Genomic DNA, 21,861 nt, shown 5'->3' with positions numbered 1-21,861 from the left:
TGATATTCCTCCTCATGCAGTACCCACTCAGCACCCTTCAGTGAAGTCTGTTGTTCAGCTCGATTGCATATCCTTGCATATAGGCCTGTTAGGGACCTGAGGATGAGGGTGGTTAAAGTAGCAGGCTTTGTGACAGTTATTGGCCTCACTTGAGTGGAAAGCTAGCAGGTGAGCCCTCAGATATGTTATCAGATAGAGAGGTTGTATGTTTTCTCCTTGTTGGTGATTTGCCATCTACAGAGCCGCTTACAGGAGAACTACTGTTTTTTTATAACCTGGACCTTATTTCTGGCATAAAATACGATTGTTTACTCCTTTGTGTAATTTGTAGTCCTTCGGGAGATAATTAGATCAACGTATATCCATATAGTGGGAGTGAATGGGGCACCGATGCGCATTATCTGCCACGAAACTCGTTCATTTCACCAATATTTTGTTATGATAAGCTATTCCCCGTTGATTGACCTACAGACCCTGGATGATGTCTTCTCTGAGCGCTGCTCACACCCACGATGGTCGGCTTGTTTACCTGTAATTTGTAATTAGCAAAATATTGGTGAAATGAACAAGTTTAGCGGCAGATAATGCGCATCGGTGCCCCATTCACTCCCACTATATGGATATACACTGATCTAATTATCTCCCGAAGGAGTACAAATTACACCAAAGTTATGTGGGTGAGTAAACGATCATAATTATGCCAGAAATAAGGTCCAGGTTGTAAAAAACAGTAGTTCCCCTTTAAATGTTTTAGCATAAAAATGACTGGTTGTTTTCTCAAGTCCTGAAAATAGACAAAGTCAAACAAATTTAACAGAAATATTACACCTGGAGCAAGCGGTTGATGCGGTTAGCTTAAATTCCTCCAGGCCGATGACTGTAGACGACTGTTCAGCAGTTAGCGGAAACGTTTAGTTGCCGCAGTCCTTTTTTTAACTCGCATATATGTGCAAATGATTGGCTTTCTTAAATAAATAAATGCACATGTAGAATATTCATGTTTCATTCGTTTTTTAAACTTTCAGGACTTGAAAATCCACATTTTTAATCGTTTTTATGAAGAAAATCTGAGGGATGCAAAGTGCTTTAGAGGACACTGTATGTTGTAGAGCCACATATGGACTTGTTGGCTGTAGATTGGAAGTTCTCACAGGCCATTACAGTCCAGAATAGGTCAGAATATTTATTTATTCATTTTTTTCTCCTTGATTGAAGTGGCTTGCTTGTAGCCCCCTTCTAAATATGGCTGGATATAAATAAGAGCAGTGCTGAGTCTAACACACATCTTAGTCAGGATACGCTTTTTTATCCTTAAATCTAAAACCGCAGGTACGGTAATGACGATTTACAACAACCACAAAAAGTCTGCTTCTAGATGATGACTATTCATTTCAGCTGACAGAGCTGATGGTTGCCGACTAGAAGCCTGCTGTTGTCTTACGTCCTACTGCTGCCTGAAATCAGGGAGAAGTAAAGTAAATTTAACGAAGAAAAAACTATTATTGTAACTTGCATATGTGGCGCACAAGAACAGAAAACTTGACAAATTTAAAAACGGGAACTAACGGGTTTTTCTTATTTTCTCCTCGCCATTGTGGCGTCAATATTTTTTTCCTATTTTGTGGTTTAAACATTTCAGACTCGGTTAATTGAGACAATTATAGCATTTGCAGCCTCGGTACTTACTGTATCTACACCATATAGAACACATCGTACATCAGGTCCTGTGTGAAAACAAGCGTTACTGTGGCGATCGTGTGCTTCATATTTATGAGCACATCTATCTCCAGCTCCCTTTCAGTTGTAAAACAAACACCGCTCTTCTAGATGAGCTCAGCTATAGATTAAAGCACTGGATGAATATTCATTGCTCATGTTAATGGTCCAAAAGAGGGGAGGACGGAGGGAGGGAGGGAGATCTGGGGGAGGAAAGAAGATGTGTTTAGATCCCGCAGCTTGTTATTAATAAAACTGATTATTATCTGAGGATTATTCCAACCATGCCCTTTCTTTTGATATATATGCCTCGCCCTCTCCTTGGCTTTACAAGGATGCATGCGCAGTCCTACCCCGCAATAAATTAAATTAATTGAGGACCCAAAATAGACGTTGGCGGAGGGGGACGGGTGGAGATGCATGCGAGCGGCGACGGGTGATGCGCCCTCTTGTCTGGGAAGCGGGAAATCATACTCATCGGGCTGCTCGTGCGTCTCACCGGCCATCTGTCAGGGACAACTAGATCGGGGTGGCAGCTCTCCAAACCCTAACTCTTCCTGTCTGTCTCACACCGTCTTTGGCATTCGTCTCCGTGTATACGACTCTCTCGCTCAGGGTTCATCGCTGGCCACTACAAGTCAAATGAGTGTGAATTCATTTCTCAGGGCTGCATCCTCATCTGGCCCTTACTTTTATGACTGCCCCGGTATCACACAGGATACTGTTTACCATCAATCTAGTTGCGGCTACAGCAAGACTATTGCAAACTAAATACAACACTGCTTTTATTTGGGTAGACGCATTTTTTTTTTCTTGCATGGACATATCACCGGGCGTGTTTCCCTGCAACAAGACAGCCATTTCAATTGGTGGTGTGAGACGGAGACACCCACAGCGTAGTCTATTTAGTTTTCAGTCATGAAATGGAAGCGGTTCCGGTGGCTTTGTGGGCAGCTCAGGACGGCGGAGATATTTTGGCAAGCATACTTTTCAGTAGTTTGCAAACGTGAGGAGTCTATCTTTGCTGACGTGGACACTTTGCAGGAACGTATTCACCAACGGGTGACCGATCCGTCTTGCGGTCTGAAGAAACGGGCAAGTTCTGTCACCAGCTAACGTCAGGAACGTGTTAAATATGCTCGCTGTTCCAGTTTTGGCTTTGAATGCAGACACGTGAAGACGGCTGTCATTATCCTCCGAAGCGCAAACGGAAGCGAGCGCCCAATGTGACGTCTTGCCATTCGCTTCTCGTCGCGTGCTGCTTGCGGTGACCTTTTTCCCTGGCAGAAATCTCTGCGGCGGTTCAAAAACCCCCCTTGTAGTGACGGAGGGCGCAGCACAGACAGACGGACGGTGCCAAGTTCAGTGTAATTACTCCTCTAATAGCCTATAATGATGTATTTGTATTACTCAGGGGTTCTTGTTGAATCAATCACGGCCAGGAAGCAAAAATCCTTGAGTCTTGGTACAAGTCTGGGGGCCAGTAGTTGATGACCTTTGACTTATTCTGTATTTACAACTGAGTATAAAGGCAACCCATTGACATCCACTTTTCTCCAGTTATGTCCATAAGAATATCATAGTTGTAAAAATCACTAACCCTAACCCTAACCCTAACCCTCCATTCAGTTCCACAGTGTCGTTGATGTTCTGCATCAACTAGTCCAGGTCTTTTCTTGTTTCTTTACAGTTTCACAGTGACTGACATATTTAAACACACAGCAGCTTGCTGCTATAACTCCGCCGTTCCGTAAAGTTTAAATATTTTGTGGCCCGTTCCCCTAAAAAACACTGTCAGACTCATGACATAGCCGCGGTATTTTTAGAAACTACGGGAGCTCAGATTTAAAATTTAAAAAAGCTGTGAACAGTGTGCAGCTGCACAGCTTGAGATTCCAGCGCCCGATGCTGCCGGTTGTCACAAGTTTTTTCCAGATGAACGGTTAACAGTGGTATTAATATTCATGTAGGGCATGTCTCGCTACCTCTTGGCCACACATAGCGTTACTGGTGGCATAATCTATAGCAAACCACTACAACATTATACAGTTATATGTAAAACGCGGCTTTGAGTAAACAGGAAGCAGCTTTCTCTTGCCTTACTTATTCATTCTTTTAACATAATAATACGCCACCGCGACGCCAGTACAGCATCAACAAGTTTGATTTCTTGCTGAAAATTACTTTTGGGAAACAGATCAGCAGCAGAATTTTACCACTTACACTTTATTTACTGTATTTCACTTTGCAAATAATTCAGATTAAACCTTCAATTAGCGCGTTGACGTCTTAATATCTCTTTTCTCTAGAGCTGCGGCGTTACCTCAGATGGAAAAACCTGCAGATTTATTTAAATTTGCATGACTCGCCTAATCCTATAAGTCAATATTTTAGCAAAAACTTTTACCCGTCCCACGTGGCGAGTCCCTGTTTGGCTGTAAACACAGTCCACATGCCTTCCTGCTTGTCAAGTGAGCGGCTGTTAGCTATAGCTGACATTCATCAGCTTGGGGAACCCCCCCCCCCCTGTCGCCCACCCCAAATTTGTCCTTCTGCACCCTCCGTCCTGCCAGCGTGGCCCTGTGCGTCTGTGTGTTTCCCTTCGGCGGGACTCATTTGCTCAATTAGACCCCTCTCACCCTGTTTCACAAACACAGCGTAGCCGGTATCTGTGCCCCCTGTTGCCTTCAGCTAAGTCCTCCCCATTGGTGTGTCCCACTCACCCAGTTTTAAAAAGTGACCCTCCATTTATCCTTGCTGTGGAACTTGGGCTACGTCTAAATATATCGGTTGTGCGAGCGTTTGAGGCGGCGGCGACGAGCTCGGCGAGCTGCTGTTTTTGGCGACCGGCTAAGAGGACAACAGGTCTTCGAAGAGGCTTTCTATTCCCCCCCCCCGGGCTGGGATGTTTACTCACCCTGGCTGAGGACTGCACATGTTTTCATTCAGCGAAGAGTTGCTGGAAGTCGGCTCGGTCCCCGATGTGACAAAAATCTCACAGTTTATCCAGAGATGCGTTCATGCCAAGGATAAAAAGTCAATAATATCCTGTTACTGCCTTGTCATTTTTGGACGCCGGCTCTCCTCAGGCTGTTGGAATTCACTTCGGATGCCCAGAGGGGTCGAGTGAAAAGCTCTTTTAAATAAATGCTATGTGACTAGAACCTTTTACTGACCACATCGCTGTAAAAAACAAAAAAAAAACCTTGTGATCTTTTAAGCGTTTATTGCAGCAGTCGTCACAAACCGACGCTTTAAAAGGCCCCGCAATTTAAACAATAAACATCCTGAGTAACACTAATTTATCATAATGTATTTATCAAAATCTCCTCTCGGCACCGTTTACTACGGTGCCCGTCGGATAAAAACTTGTGGTAAATGTACGTTTCTCCGATCACGTAGACATGCCCTTCTCAAAAGACCCATTTCAGCTTAATTTAATTACCACCGTAAGACTCCCTTAAAAGTTTTAAAACTGCTCGCGTCTCCGCTGCGGTGTAACCTACAGTACTCCGATCCAAGGTCAAAACCACTTAGAAGACGGTAAAATATTTACGACGTATGGAAAGTGTTTAACGGCGGCGCTCCTCGGCCAACTCGCCGAGCAGAGGAGCTCCTCCACCTGGGCAGGACCGCGCCGTCCTCGGCCTCTCCTGGACGCTCCCACTGGAGGATCTGTAGGGGAGGGGCCGAGCAGCTTAGGAGCTGTCCTTATTCAAGGGGGCGAGGTGGGGGATTTATAGCCGGTGATTTATTAAGGAGATAGATGGAGAGGGAGCAGGAAATAATCAGAGCAAGACGGCAGGGCGACGAGTCTGAATACGCGTTAAAAAAAACCACCTGGAAATAAGGGAGAACAAGGCGCGTTCGTCAAAGCTGGATGTTGGCCTTTGAATGTGGGGGGGAAAACTGAGCATTTCGCCAGACGAGCCTGGCTAAGTATAGTGTGCGAGCGTGTTTGTGTGTGGCTGCGAGGCGGTGCTGTCAGCCTGTGATTAATCTACCACTGTCTGTCTAATTACCACCCATGCCCCCCTCCGTGTTCTTCAGCTCCCACCGTAGACGCGTTGACCCGGACCGGAAACTCAGTGCTCCCAATGCAAATTAAAGCCCTGTAAATATTTGCTTTTAACTCTTACAGACACATTGTTTCCAATTTTGTGCTCCGGTGGTCCGCGACCCCAACACCCTCCTCTCTCCCACCACCACACACAGATACGCACTCATACCTCTGCTGCCCACCGCTGACGTATGCCATATGTGTGCGCATCTCTGTGTTGTCAACAGGTTTGCTGACAGTCCCTACGCTCTCCTCCTCCTCCTCCTCCTCCTCCTCCTCCTCCGTCTAGCCCTCCTTCCTTCCTGTCTCTGCGTCCTCCCATTGTGTCTGTATTGTAGCCGGCAGTCTATCAGCGCATTCTCCTCCGCTGTCAGACAAGTCGAGTCTCTATACCGAGTGAATGGAGTCTAGTAATCGAGGGAGGACAATGAACATTGTATGAAGACGCAAGCACGGAACTGTAACAGTGAATCCTTTGTGATTTCTACAGGATTGCAGTAAAGTTGGATGGTGTTGTGAGAAAAAGACTCAAAAGTTAAGAGTCCATCCGCAGTTGCATCTCACAGGTACATCAGGTATCAACACAATAATCTCTTGTATGCAGTTTTTACAATTTTGCTTGCAACATTGTGTTGTGACCCTGTAGAACCTGTTACCAGATCAGAAACTATCTAATGCGCAATTAAAGGGGAGCTACAGTTTTTTACAACCTGGTCCATACTTCTGGCATAAAATACGATCGTTTACTCACTCAAGTTTGGTTTCATTTGGAGTCGTTTGGACGATATTTAGATCAGCGTATATCCATATAGTGGGAGTGAATGGGGCACCAAAACGCAGCCTCTAAATAACACATTATCTGCCACGAAACTCGTTCATTTCACCAATATTTTGTTATGATACGCTAGTGCTATTCCCCGTTGAGTCCAGAGTTACCTGTTATCATCATCCGGGGTCTGTAGATTGACGTGCTAACCTCTGACCTGGATGATGTCATCTCTGAGCACCATGTGCACCCTGTGCGGCTTGTTTACCTGTAATTTGCTACTGCTAGTTTTTTGCAACATGGCTGAATATTTTTCCGATTCTGAGGTTGTGGACGACGACTTGGTTTATGACGTCCTTACCGTTTTGAGCCAGATTATACAGATGAGGAGCTCGTTGAAAGGAGGATGTGGAGGCAGAGAGAGGAACAGCTGGGCAAAGAACAACAAACCGCTGCGTCCGCGAATAGATAACAGGTAACTCTGGACTCAACAGGGAATAGCACTAGCGTATCATAACAAAATATTGGTGAAATTAACAAGTTTCGCGGCGGATAATGCATTATTTAGAGGCTGCATTTCGGTGCCCCAGTCACTCCCACTATATGGATATACGTGGATCTAAATATCTTCTGAACGCCTCCAAATGAAGCCAAAGTTATATGGGTGAGTAAATGATCGTATTTTATGCCAGAAATAAGGTCCAGGTTGTAAAAAACAGAAGTTCCCCTTTAATTAATTGGATGTTAATACTCTGGATGGCCACAGTTATGAAGAGTAGTCTCACACATCAAATTTTGGGAAATACTGCTAAAACAACTCTTCTGACAGAGTCTGATAAATGTCCACAAGTCAACCATCAGTTGGGTTTAAAGACAACAAGTTATAAAATGAAATAAATGTGAGATTCTCTGCTCAATTTGAGTAATTTTGGGCTAAATTTGCAGCTAAAGACATTTGTTAATGTAAGAGGAAGAAAGAAAGTCGACATACTCTTACTGGGCTTCTAATATATCAGTTTTGTATCAATTGCTTTCACCAGAAAATTACCCAAACTCTGAGAAATTGTCTTTTTCTCTCCCACAGTCAGTGAAATCAAAGTGTTTATGGTCCATTAAATAATTCTTATTTCCATTTATTTTCACTAAATCCTTATGCTTCGTCTTTAAACTCTGTTACTGTTACATCTCTTAGCAGCAAAGTAGAAAATTCACTGGCAATTTAGTAGAAATGTCCTCATCAGCTGTGTATATTATGTGTACATAAAACAATAAAGGAAGCAAAGTCTGTATATATCTATGTCAGTTCTTTGCTTTTCTAAACAACTGTTCACTCATTCCACTTACCCCTTGGTGGGAGTGTTTTTGGGACCAGAGTACTCTGTAACTGTCATCATGTTTCGGCTACAATTAGTCCGACGTACAGTACAGTTTGTGCCCCATGGTGTTAGGGTTTGTGTTAGGGTTAGCCTAATGGCTGCAAACTTTACAATACCTCTATCTCAAGCCTGTGACATACCAAAGGTTTTCTGGTGTCGAGCCGTCTTGCCTGTAGGCATTGGTGTCCTGCACCATGTGACCCCCCGCCTTTGGCTTCTCAGTGTGTTTTTATAGGTGCTGGAACAAGTCGGCGAAAGAGGTAACTTTGTAAAAGTTGAGTTTCTCTTTGATTAGTAGCCATGGCTGGCTTGGTTTTCCCACTAGCTCTGCTTCTCAGTCTACTGATGCATCCTGATCTGCCAAATGCTCAACTGTGATCAATCCCTCTTCCATCTGAATTTTGTTGGGCCAAGAGTATTATTTCGGCGAGGATGATCTTTGAGCGAGGTTAGCATTGCTGAGCGATGCAAATATATCATGCCGGGTTTAATGCTCGCACTGTGTGTCGGCTGTGAAGTTTTTTGGATGACCTTAGACTTAGACAGACTTAATTCATCCACAAGGGAAATTGCTTGGTCACAGTAGCTCAGCTGCACATAAACATGCTTGAGAAGCACACATGAAAATAAAAATAAAATATAAGTAAAAATCTAGTGAAGTATAAGCAAAAATATACAAAATTTGCAAAAAAAATCTACAAGAAATAAAGACAGAAGTCCACAGCAGAGCTGGATCAGTCTGTTGGAGAATGAGCTCCGCTGCCCCTCTGTAGTCCAGTGTAGTGGGTGTGATGGATTGTCCTTGATGGAGAGCACTTTGTCCCTTGTCCTCTCTGCCCATCGCATGTCCTCTCTGCCCATCACATGTCCAGCCTTCCCGATCAACTTGTCGATCCGACCGATGTCCTTTTTGCAAGCCAGCTGAGATCACCCTCAGCGTATTGAGCTCTATACATTGTTTAATGTTTCTATTTCCTTGGTTGCTGTTAATTATCCCAAATGTTGGCTGATTGGCCTGCTCTTAACACTCCTCCATCTTCTGATGTGCCTACTTCCCCCAGCTACTGTATATCTTCTGAACTGAGGGAGAGATAGAAAGATGAAAAATGAAAAATAATTTCAAAAATGAAAAAAGAAAAAAATAAGGGATTGACAGGAGCCTGAGTGAACGCTGACCTGCCCGCCGGCTCTTTTCTATTCGGAGCCCACACAGAAGCTGTCAGAAGGACGGCAAACATACAACACGCGCGCACACTTCCATCCGCCCCATCTACTGCCGTTAATGTGGCATCTGCCAAGATGTAACGGGCCTTTTTCTGTTCAGCCACTCAGCGTCCACTCTACCGTGCCCTCAGAATTACCTTTGCGATCAACCCATCAAGCTCCCGTCACACAGATAGAACACACACACACCACCACCACCAGCACCACTGCCATTACAGTTATTTTGTCTTTTATTTCTGCAAATGTTGCACACGCTGATGTGTTATGGGCGCGCACAGACACACCAGGATACACTAACGTTTAAATATCTAATTTTCCTGTCACAGCCTTGATGTATTAATTAGCAAACGTGAAAACAAATGCGCTGTGCTGATTCACAGGCTGTCAGCCTTGAGATGATAATGACCATGATGCGTTTGTGTGCGTGGGCTCGAGTGCTGATGAGGTAAACGTGGCGCATATGTGTTTTGCATGTTCACCTACACAGGTCCGCTTAGGCACAGTGTTTATGCGCCCACTTTCACGTGGCTCTCCATTGCTTTGTCTTTCCTTATCCCGACCCCAAAGCAATTTTAAAGCAGCGGACTCCTTTGACCTCGTCCGTCCAGCGCCTTCACGCACAGAACACCAGCCATCAACCAGCAGCCTCAGTCCGGCAAAGTCAGTTTATTATCTGTCATTAAGTTGAATCTAGCGAGCGTACTGTCAGGCTGACTGGCGGCACAACACGGAGGCAGAGGTGGCAGGCAATTACAGGGGAGGTTGTAGTGGGCAATTCGGCTGCTGTATTAGAGTCGAATTGTTGGAATTGGTTTTGGAGACATTTAGATTTGTGCTTGGTGAGCCTTTTTGGCACAGTGGTGACAGAAGTGATTGAGAGCCTGTGATTTCTAGGCCGATAGGACCAAAGCCGGAAGACGAGGGGAGAACTTCTTGGCAGGAGTGACATTTTGGCGTTGATGAGGAATATACAACAAAGTATCTGGGTTGTAAATGTCTCTTGTCTTCCAGGAACCAAGATCCAAACTACAAATTTTGTCCAGCACAGATACTTTAGAGTTAGACCTGTTTTTTAGGGTTATGATTGGAGAGTAACTCATTTTCCGTGTCAGGTTTGGCTAGGTTTTCCACAAGTCTGTTTTGGTTCATTATTTTTTTTTGTCTTTGAGCTTTTTTTATTCAATAAAAAACAAAATTTTACCAATTTTTTTTTCTCCGATATAAAACATAATTGTACCAGAATATTTTTGGAGGTGGTGACCTTTGCTACCTTCAGTTTCTAGATCACCTGTTGATTAATAGGTCTATCTATGGCCAGGCTGTTTCGACTGAATGTCACTGGCTACGTTTACACAGAAGACATTTCTTTGACCTGATTGAAATCCTTCGGGTTAGGGATCCCAACTTGACTCTTGACAACTCAATGCATTGATATCTCTGTGTTTTGCCACCTTCTGCAAACCCGTCACCTACTGTTTAGCCTACGTGGAGCAAAAATGCACAGAAACAGTCAAAAAGAAAGCATTTATTATGATCTCAGTTTTTCATAACCGTCTCAATCTAAAAGTTTGCTCCCAGTGGCCAGTTGAGATTGAGCTGTCTACATGAGCTATAACTCCAATCATTAGCAGGATATTAGTGTCAAATGTAGCTAGTGTTTTAATTGGTTTGAGTAACTTTTCCATTTCTCTGATTGGGATTTTATCTAAAACGCTGAAATCTTGGTTCCTGTATCAAAAGAAATCTAGGAATACTTGTTAGCCTAGAGGCGTGACCTCTGTTTGAATTCTAAAAAGACTGAGATCTACATGTGAAGCATACAGGGGTTCAGTTTAACGCCTTTTTTTGATGTATACATTAGTAAACTACACAGATCTTTCTAAATCAAACCCTCCCCCAGCCTCAGGAAACATACAGGAAGGCTGCTTATTTTCTCCCAAATGAGGCGCACTTCCAGTCGCTCTCTCCGATCACACTTCAATCTCCGCGAGCGCAGACGCGACCTTCACTCGGAAGATTAACGGCAGGTTAATTGGAGGAAGCCCCCGTCACAGTCCACAAAAGTGGTGCTAAACGCTCCCCGTCGCCGTTAAAGATAACAAAAGCGGGCCCCGCCGTTCGAAAAACGCGATATCACAAGCACTTTATGTAATTCTCGCCTTAATGTGAGCAGCGGAGCGGCTCCTCCATCGCCCGTGGCAACACCGACATCAAAGTCTGGTGTCAGTTTTGAAGCGGAGACGCGCGGGGCAAAAGCACGAGTAATAATTTGTGAAATATGATCTCTGGCGAGGCTTGTTGTAACTAATGAGGGGGAAAATTGTTCACACATGTAGAAGAGAATGACAAAATAAGAAGAACATTGCAAAATTAGAATCCAATCTAATTGCCTGTGTTGCAAATTGCACAGTTTGTAATAGTTTTCTCTCTCTTATTTTTTTTTTCTTCCCCCAACTAGATTGTAAAATCTTCAAGTCACAGTTTGTGGTCCTGTATTGGATTTTATTGCACTGCAAAGTTCCACATTCATTAGTGATTGCAGGGCTGTGCTGCTCGCCGGAGTGAAACTGTATGGAAATAATTCTTCACCTCTTAAAGTAATATTCACGAACATTTACTTCATCTTTGCTGCAAGCATAAGCAATCTTTTTTTAGCAAATGAATGGCACCAGATGTAGCATTAAAATAGCATTTTCACATTTAATACGCTAAAGCCAACTAAAAACAGAAATGTCAAAGAAGATGTATTACGTCTTTATGCTGAATGCACATTGGTTTTTATACTGTGGTGGATATTTTCCTGCAAATCCAGTATTTCCTTCTTTTGTTGAGGCGGCTGACAGATGCAGAGGTTGAGGACACACCAACAGAACATCTGTCTAAAACACCATAACACCCCACATCTGTCGGTTGTGTATTCTTATATGTGCATATGTGTATCTAGGCCAGCCGTCACCCGGCTGAAAACACAACCTGTGCTCCAACTTCTTCTTTAAATTGTAAGAAAAATCACTTCCCTGTGACATTCAGGACTTATTGTTGATCTTCCTCATCAATAATTTTATTTGTTGACCCATTTGTTGTGCCACTACCCCTCAGAGGATTCACTTTTCCCAAGCTGCGCCAAATAAATCTAACCCCTCGTAATTACCCCAAGGCAATTAGCTCCTCTGTTATAGCAAAAGGCGGAAAGTTAATTGAGTATTACTTTGAGCCATGTTCTTTTACTTAAAGAAATAGTTTGACATTTTGTGGAGTAGGCCCGTTCGCTTTCTTGCCGAGAATCAGACGAGGAGATCGGCGCCGCTTTCGCACAGCGTCTGCCTTGCATGTGAAAAGAGCGGCTCTTAGTGATGCACGCACTGGGAATTATCACTCGGCTCGTAGCTTGCTTTTTTTTTAGTATTTTTCTGCTTATGCTGGTGGGTTTCAGGGCTGAGCTTCTATTTAGACGTTGAATTATTAATTTAGATAAAACTAAAGGGGAGCACACGCAGGAGGAGATTAGCATGAGTGTGACGAGAAGAAATTTCAAAGAATTCAGCTCATTGAAGTGATGACTGGCAAAAGGAAGAAAAAAAAAAAAGCTTTGGCGACAGGAAGTTGGCAGGTACCAAGTTGAGCTAATCTAACTGGCGAATGACGTGACAACCAATGGTGACAACTGATACAGTTGACTGACACATCCAGGGTCTGGGTGCCTAGGTGACCTTCTTACATTATTGGTCAACAACAACCGAATTGCTTTAAATGTGAACTAATCTGAGGTGACGACCAATGACAGCGACTGATACGGTTGGTTGGTTGAACTGATACTGTTTAAAGAGTTTCCCAAACGTTTCCCACCATTTAAGTTCCCCCCACCATCAGAGTCTAGACGTTTTTTTTGGAAATCAAAAAATATTTGTTTTTTGGCGAGCCATAATTCTGGTTTCCATTTTTCTTGTTTCACTTTGAAACACTGTGATGGTTAATAATATAAGAAGGTTATCTGGGCATCCAGGGTGTGGATGCCTCAGTAACCTTCTTATATTATTAAAGTTGTCAGTGGGAAAAGTTTAGGGAAACCATACAAATCAGCTGTATCAAATGTCAATTAAATTAAGAGTGGTGACGACAAGAATATTTGGCGAGCCATAATTCTGATTTCCATTATTCTTAATTCACTCAGAATCATTGTGGTGGTTAATAATATAGGATAATTATTAATATAGGATAAGGATAAAGCATAAATGTACATGCACCTATGAAATCCTGCATATTTCTGGGATATTATTTCATAATGCTATGAGATTACTACAGGATATTATTTGGATTGTTGTGCCAGATCAGAGAGCATTGAACGCAGCACCTGACGTGATGATGTTGTCAACATGGAGTGTCTATCCCTTAGAAAAAACTTAAAACATTAAAACATTTAATTTAGTTAAAAATAAAAGAATTTCTGTCAGTTTTAATGCGTCTAACGTACACCACAAGGCCTTGAATATTTACCTGCTGCTATGTGTTTTCTTCTCGTGTTTCTCACATTGGCTGTTGTGAAGGCATTTACGCAATTGTCCAGGTCTTAAATCTTAAATTTCAAACGTGTTTCATGTTAATGGGAGCGGCCCCGAGCAGTCTGCGAGCGGTTCAGGAGGTTTAAGAGCAGCTATGTACACGCCTTGCATTATTGATCGAGGCCCCGATTGGAATACTCATCCAGTTCTTGGAGGGATATGAATCGGAGATGAATCAAACCAGTACTCCTCTAGCCTGAGCCCGTCTTCTGACTGTATAGTGCGATTAAATCACAGTATCTTCTCAAGCCACGATCCCAAAGTAAGTTTTTTGTAACTTGTCTTGTGAGTGAAAAATATCTGACTTGAACGGTTTCCTAACTTCTGAAAGATTCATGGCTTTGTAAACATGTATTATCACGCCAGGCTTGCGAGCCTTTTCTTCTTCTCTTAAGACAGTTCTTTTAGTGTCTGATGTTCTACTCAGCAGCTGCTCCTGACAGATCTCTGCTTTCTTTTTCCCCCTCTACCTCACTGAGAAGTATTCAGCTGTCCGTTCTGCGTTACACGCTCGGCATTCACTGTCGACTCCTTCGCGGCATTCATTTTTTGCGGCGCCCGTGACATTGTTATAGCTTAGCTGCATAAGCCCAACAATACGAACATTACGGCGCCATCCGTTCGAATTTATTAACGGGCGGGCGACATTACAGATCAACAAATTAAGCAGCGAAATTGTATCGCTTGCAAGTTTATGGGCCAAATTAATGTGGGTAACACAGTTCTTTGAGCGTGAGAGTGAGAGAGAGAGAGAGGTTGTGGGTTTGCACCTTTTAATTTGAAGCACCGTGTCAAACACCTCTCTGCTTGGTTTGTGCACAATTTGAATATTGCTTTACAGATGTCGTGCATGTGTTTGTGAGAGTAACACACACCTGTAGCAATACAGTGAATGGAAGAGGCTGGTGGAGGCCACTCTCATTTAGAGGAAGTGGACGTTTGTACTAACGTGAGTGTCTGCTTCCTCCTGGGACACGTGTCTCACAGTACTATGTGCATGCAGCATTTTTTAAAAACCTGTTTCTTTAAATGTGCGTCTGTGAGTACGACCACACACACACACAGATACTCCTGTTGATAATTGCTGTACGGCTCTGTTGCCATCTCAGCTCTCCCTCCATCAGTCCCCTCCCCCCCGCTCCTTCGTTTCTCCCTCTCTGCTTCATCAATCACTTAAGCTCTCCCACTGCTCACAGCAGAGCTGGACCAATTAGGCCTTCTAATTGAGCCAATTAGCAATTAAACACTCAGATGCACCCCGAAATTCTGGAGGTCCCTCCAGGCAAACTTGTCTGCCAGGGTCTTGGATTTCTACCAGGATTTCGGACTCATGTGGGCCGCCGCTCCCCCTCTGCGCCTACCCCGACGTCGAAGGTCCAAGATTTGGGCGTAGAGAAGTCCGGTTGACCTCCTCTTTGAGCTGTCCACTTCCCGGAGACTCTCCAGGCCTTATGTAACATCTCCGCTTCTCACCGCGGAGACGCTTTTCATTAACACAATCTGTTTCCTCTCCATCTATATTCCCGCCTTTCATCTCCTGTTTGTCTCTCACCATCCCCGCTCTCCTTTTTTTCCCGACCCACTCCCTTCATCTTCGCCTCTCAAATCTCCCAGTCTCTTTTATGTATTTTGGAGGATGAAAGTTTAATGGTACTGTAGACGGTATGTGTGGGTGAAGGGCTCGTTTCTCGCGTACGGTTGTGAGGCAGGGCCCGGCCCTCCAGACTCTCCGCGGCTTAATTAGAGCGCACACCGCGCTGCCCGCTCCTCCGCAAGACAGGCGCACACCCAGGCGCACACATGGATGGGCGCGTGGGCCGAACAACAAAGTCCACGCAGAGGGGAACAAAGGCAAGGCACCAGTACGTCTCTTCTGAACGCGCTGGAGCAAAAGAAGACAATGAGCGATTGCCGACGCCGAGGACTCGCTCGCAATTACCGCTCTCTGGAATAAAAAAGAAAAAAAACTCAAATCTGTTTTCATCACACTTTTCTGCTACGAGCCTGAGCACATCCTCCCCTCAAAGAGCTTGTTGTACATAAAAACTTTATTACACCATGAATGAGCCTCCTTATTCTTATTATCTGCTCATCAGCCTATAGACTCTAATTATCTGCCGCCTTGCCTCGGGACACTTAACTCCCATACTTTCGAATTCAGATGGCTTTATTGGAAATGAGAGGGAGGGGGAGGGGTGAGAGACAACAAAAATACAGAGGCGCTTCGGTGGGCGCAGGCGATGCAATAACACGGTTAATGACGGCTTTAAATGAGACGGTAATGGCGTTGTGATAAAGCAAAAGAGAGTGTGAAAAAGGGTGACTGGTGAATTTAAAAAAAAATAAATCCGATAAGACTGAAGTAGCGGCTGAACATAAAAGAGATATTTTTTTTTCCTGTTCTGTCTTCATTATTGCCGCGGCGGTCCGTACCCTTTACATAACACCACCCCAACAATATTACCAAAGTATAATCTCGTCCATTTGCCGACTCGGCGTCTTGTCACATGAGGATTTGCACATTTCAGCCGTAGATTACATGAATGAGCGTACAGTGTGTCATTCATGTGTGGATCGGCTGCGTGCAAATGTGTGCGCTGTGTGCATATAGATCCAGAAAGTGTCCCGGGCTGTTATAAGCTGCTTACATGTGCAGATTATTGACCTTTGAACTTGCTGGGCAGTGAAAGGCTCGCCCTAATCTCCGGCCTCGACTCCTCGTCCTCCCTGTCCGCTGTGCGGTTATCTCCAAAAGCGACGCCCGAAGCCTCTAGGAAATTGATCAGCGTAAACATGGAGGCATCGTTGGCAGCGTTGTTAGATGAAGACTACGTGCAATATATTAGCGCCCTGCAGAGACATATGTACGTACTGAGAGTAAGCTGGCGGGTTGAGTGCAGTTCACCCGGAGGGATTTGGTCCCTGTCCTCGTACAGGTCGGACCAGAACATGTCCAATTTAAGGGTTTTTCATGAATAATAGATAGGGAGAGACATGCAGAAACGCGCACTCAGCACTGAGTAGACATGAGATTTCCTCAGGTCAGATCACGTTGCCGACACCAGAGGGACAATCACGGTAATTGCATTTGTTTGAGTTGCTTTTCCTTCCTCCTGAGGCCGGCTTGTGATTTCATAAAGGATAGCGAAATACGTTGATCACCTCATGAAGCATTCCCACAACTGTTGCCTTGATCTCCCCCCAGAAACACCCCAGATTTAGACTGTCTTCTCATTTCAATGCTGCTTTCAATTCAGGAAATGTCTTCTGCTTGGCAGCAGTTGAAAGGAAAAAAAAAAAAATGTTGCACCGACAACATTTAATGGAGTATATTTCTGTTTCAGATAAGCTATAATCTCTCTTATCTTTCTCTCTTCCCCCCCGTCCCCCTTTGCCTCCTCTCTTTTCGTGTTTTTCCTCTCTCACGTCTCCGGCCTCCTTCAAATCTCTCCCCCTCCCCTCCCTTCCCCTCCCCTCCTTCTCCTGCTCCTCTGTCTCATTCTGCAGGGTTCATCATCAATCCAATTATCTGGGTAATAGAAGACGAATAGGTATGGAACGCAACAGAGCCATGGCCGAGGAAGTGTTTTGGATCACCTTCGCTCAGAATCAGCACTGACCTGGCACCCGCACCAAGGCCCGACCCCCTTCTCCAGCCCCCCTCAAAAGGACCCTCCTTCCCTCAGCAACGTCTCTCAGCTCTCCTGGTTTTGATCGAGCTCCTTTTAGCGCCTCTTTACGGACCGTCCGCCTGCTTTTGTTGTTTTAATCCCCCCTCTTATGCGTCACCCTCCAGATAGGAGGTTATAATCCACATTGTCTCATAAAGACAAGAGTTCTCCCCGAAAAGACTAGAAGCAGGTGGCTGAACAGTATGAATCCAGCCATGTACCCCCTTCCACTTGCTCTCAGTAAACAAAGTCGGCGGGGTTTGTGGTCTAGGACACGTCCACTTACTCTCATGACAGACTGGTACTTCATGAGCGTCCTAGGCGTCCTCCTGCTCCTCAGCCTGGCCTCGAGCCAGAAGATGGATCCGTCGAAGCACCCCATCGTCACCACCAACTACGGCAAGCTCAGGGGCATCAAGAAGGACTTGAACAACGAGATCCTCGGCCCCGTGGAGCAGTACCTGGGCGTGCCGTACGCCACGGCGCCCATCGGCGACCGCCGCTTCCAGCCGCCCGAGGCCCCGGGGTCCTGGCAGGAGATCCGCAACGCCACGCAGTTTGCCCCCGTGTGCCCTCAGAACGTCCACGGGGTGCTGCCGGAGATAATGCTGCCCGTGTGGTTCACGGACAACCTGGACGTGGCCGCGGGTTACATCCAGAACCAGAGCGAGGACTGCCTCTACCTCAACGTCTACGTGCCCACGGAGGATGGTGAGTGGACAGGGTGACATGAAGGCTTGGTGGAGGCGGGGGGAGGGGGTTGAGGGTTATTGTGAGAAACGGCAAAAGGAGGGATTAGCTAGTTGACTTTTCACTAAGCCCCGCCCCTTCGGTTACTGCTACTGCTACCTGTCAAGCTAGTTCATGTACTCATGCAGGAGCAAACGTTGCACTTGAGCAACAGGTTGAAGCTTTACATATAATTTTCATGAGCTGGTTGGACCTCGTCCAGCTTTACCATCAGCTTAACTCACATATTACACTTAGACGAGCCAGACAGAGGTTAGATTTATACTTTATTGTATCTATATTGCACAATTACAGGATAATAGGCAGTTACTGTACAGTGAGGACAAACCGTTTGGTGCGTTCTGCGTCAGATAATGAGTTTGGCTGGGGATTGCTAGAGTGTAAATTTGCTCCCAATCCAATTCCAGTACGGGGTTCTTAACGGCAGCCTGTATAATGATATACAGTAAAGTGGCTTCCGTGCAGGACCAGCCCGCTACAGTACAGTCGCTTAACCTCTAACCCTACGGAGCCAATGCTTCTTTCTACCGTAGGTGCTGAGCTACTTAGCGACACGTGCTAATATTCGCAGCTTAGTATGTTAAACGCAGTGTTTAATCCAAGCTTGACAGGCTTCCCGCATCTCGTTACGATTGCAGTGCAATGACTGGACAGTCACTGTAGGGGAGGGGTTTAGTAAACAGTCGAAGAACATAGTTAAGGTGGAAAGTTGTTTTTTATTCTTTTTTTTTTAGTTTCTTTCACGACTGTGTAGACGGGGCTTTAATCAAAAAGTATTAATACGCTCAAAACTCCACAGAAAGACAAAAAAATAAATAGAAGTCAACTACCCCCTCGCTGGTTTTATGGTACGTTCCATTCAAGGGAACGAAAGTCCAGGGGCCGGAGCACTTTTCTAAAAAAGACTTTTGACTTGGTGTACTTTTTTTAAACTCCTAAGAACCCTCTTCTCTCAGCGTTTTTGTCTGCCCAGGCAGTATTATATGCGCGAGCGGTGAAAGAGAAATATATCCAATCTTGTCTGCAGGTGTGACATAAAGAGTAGAGACTTCCATCACCCCCCCCCCCCCCCCCCCCCCTTCTCTCTCCTTGCCTAGGGGTTTTATTATAATAGGGCTTTCACATTTGTCTTTTCAGTTCTGTGTCTCCAATATGAGCCTTTTAAAATCGCATTGGCAGGTTCCAGTTGGAGAAGTTTTTTGACGTCAGAGCGAACTGGACATTTTTTTTAAAAAAGAAACTTAGCCGAATGTCGCTAAATATACGTTGCTCAGATGCATCTATAAGCGCATACATGTACCTCTAAAGACTGTGTGCTTTGACAGAGGTAGCGCATGTTTGTCCGTATTATTTGTTTCTCTAACTGTCTGTGTGTGGACGTCAGTGTGCGTGTCTTTCAAATTTCAGTCTAACCTCCATCACTTGACTTTTTTTTTTAGCCGCCTCACAGCTCCACCCTCCCCCCCAGCCCTTGACACCCCGTCATGGCCGCTTATAGCTCCTCGGGCACATATGGAGCTCTAGCCATCCATCCGTCCGGTTTCACAACTCTTTTCTTCTGTGTGTTTTCCGAGGTGTGGTGGATATGCAGATTTTTATAAGACACAGAGACACACACACACACACACACACACACTCCCAGCCACTGGCTTTCATGCTGGTGTAAAGTGCAGTCTCTGGAAATGTCACAGAGCTGTAAAAAAACACCTCCTGACAGTGACCTTCATTCATCAGTGTTGCGATGTGCGTGCAGCTTAGAGAGATACTCTCACCACTGTGAATGCCTAATTAGTATATATATATATATAAATACATACATCATGTTTTATTTTTAGAAATAAAGCATTGGCAACATATGGACTCATTTCTTTCTCCCCCCCCATCCTTCATCATCTCTGCTGGTGTATTTATTGTGGTCAACTCAGGCATGACATTGCTGGCCTCAGCAGTTTCCCAGCAGCCCCAGGGTTGTCTTCCTCCTTGCCCTCGCCCACCCACCCCCCCAACTCCTCCTTCCTCTGCTTTTCCTCAGGCTTTGATTTTAAATCATCTTTTTTTTTTTTTTTTTACATGTGCAGCTGAGAGAGGAGGAGGAGAGGAGGTGGTGGTGTTTTTTTTTTGTCTTACAAATATAACACAATCTACTGTCGTAACCACACACACCGACTCTCTGCCCTTCCATTCTTCTCACTTTTGAAAACGTGAACACCACACGTCTCGTTCTCCCCAGGCCGTTTTCTTTTTTTCTTTTTTATATCTTAGGACACTCTTAAGACAGAATCCTTAAAAACCTCCTCTAATTTTAAGTAGATTAAGCCGGGAGAATTACTTCTTAATGCCGCAATCAGTGCAAACGGAAGAAAGTGGGACACTCTGACACGAACGTGTGTGTTTGTTTCGCTGATGAACAAACACGCTAACATTTGGCGCGTCCTCGTGGCTCTTTAATTAATACTTAAGGCTTAGCAAGTCGCAAAGCTAGCCATGTGTTGTCATATTTTTGTTTTTCTTCTTATTAATTTCATGGCGCTCACTGATAAATATGTGTCTGAATTTGAAACACTGTTGGGGACAAATCAAGAAAACACAGCTCATCATCTCGCAATGTAAAATTACAACTTTGCTATTTAACAAACTGCAGCTTAATCTAATATGCTAATGAGAATTATAATGCTTTTACATTTTATTACATTCAATATATCACTATAATAGAGTTTGAAATGTAAGTTTTAACGTGGGCCTCGACACACTTATTATTTAGACATTTCATAGATAATATACACCGATCAGCCACAACATTAAAACCGACAGGAGAAGTAAATTACATTGACCATCTTGTGATGATTCAGTGTTCGGCTGGGACACTTTTGGACCTGGCATTCACTCATGTGGATGTTACTCAGACATGTAGCACCCACCTAGACCAGACCAGACACCTCCACCCCATAGAAATGACACTCTTTGATGGCAGCAGCCATCCCCAGCAGGATGCAGCCTGACACAGACACACACACAAAAACACTTTAGGAACAACTCAAAAAAACATGAAGAACAGCACAAGGTGTTGACCTGGCCTCCAAATTCACTAGATCCCAAACTGATCAAGTATCTGTGGGATGATCCACAGAGGCCCCTCCTCTCAACCCATAGGACCCAAAGGCCCCCACTAACAACAGACAACAGACACCACGGGACACCCTCAGAAGGTCCATGTCCATTCTATGATGAGTCACAACTGTTTTTGGAGGCACAAGGGAGGCCTACACAATATTAGGAAGGTGGTCATAATGTTATGCCTGATCGGTGTATACTGTAGTAGTCAGATTGTTTCCCAAAAATGCAGTATCACAAGGAGACAAGACAACAAACATAGGTTTAAAGAACTAAAGTTAGCATTAAGGAACAAAGAGTCCTGCAACAGATGGTTTGGCCCTGATCTCAACACCATGGAGAACCAGAACCTAAATACATAGAACTGTAGCGAGCTCTTCAACCAAGTACCTTAAAAAGTAGTTGTCACCATCTGAGTTACAGTGAAGGATGGGCCTTTTCATTTTCTTTGAGTACCTCCATTAGAATGAATTGGGTGGTAATTGGAACACTAATAGAATGTATGTGTTTATTATAACACAGCTTGTTTCCTCGTCCCTGTAGTAGTATTTAATGTCAGGCTTTAGGACCCAGGGGAACTGTTTATGCCTTCCGGCGCCCTCACCAAGCGCGCGGGAGGGAGGGGCTC

The 21,861-nt window shown here is 44.6% G+C and overlaps 1 protein-coding gene across 1 annotated transcript in view; it reads left to right on the top strand.

Moving 5' to 3' along the window:
* Window positions 1–17,575: 17,575 nt before the first annotated feature.
* The window catches only part of nlgn2a (neuroligin 2a), a gene marked incomplete at its 5' end in the record, with an annotated part of 133,775 nt that continues 129,489 nt past the window's right edge, over window positions 17,576–21,861 (top strand). The window contains one exon of the mRNA XM_084547678.1: window positions 17,576–18,083. Within this exon, the coding sequence (XP_084403804.1) occupies window positions 17,576–18,083 (508 nt within the window). The remainder of the gene's footprint in view (window positions 18,084–21,861) is intronic.

Source organism: Chelon labrosus (genome assembly GCF_963514085.1).
Source record: "Chelon labrosus genome assembly, chromosome: 1".
NCBI lineage: Eukaryota > Metazoa > Chordata > Actinopteri > Mugiliformes > Mugilidae > Chelon > Chelon labrosus.
This window is presented reverse-complemented; position numbering and strand designations above follow the sequence as displayed.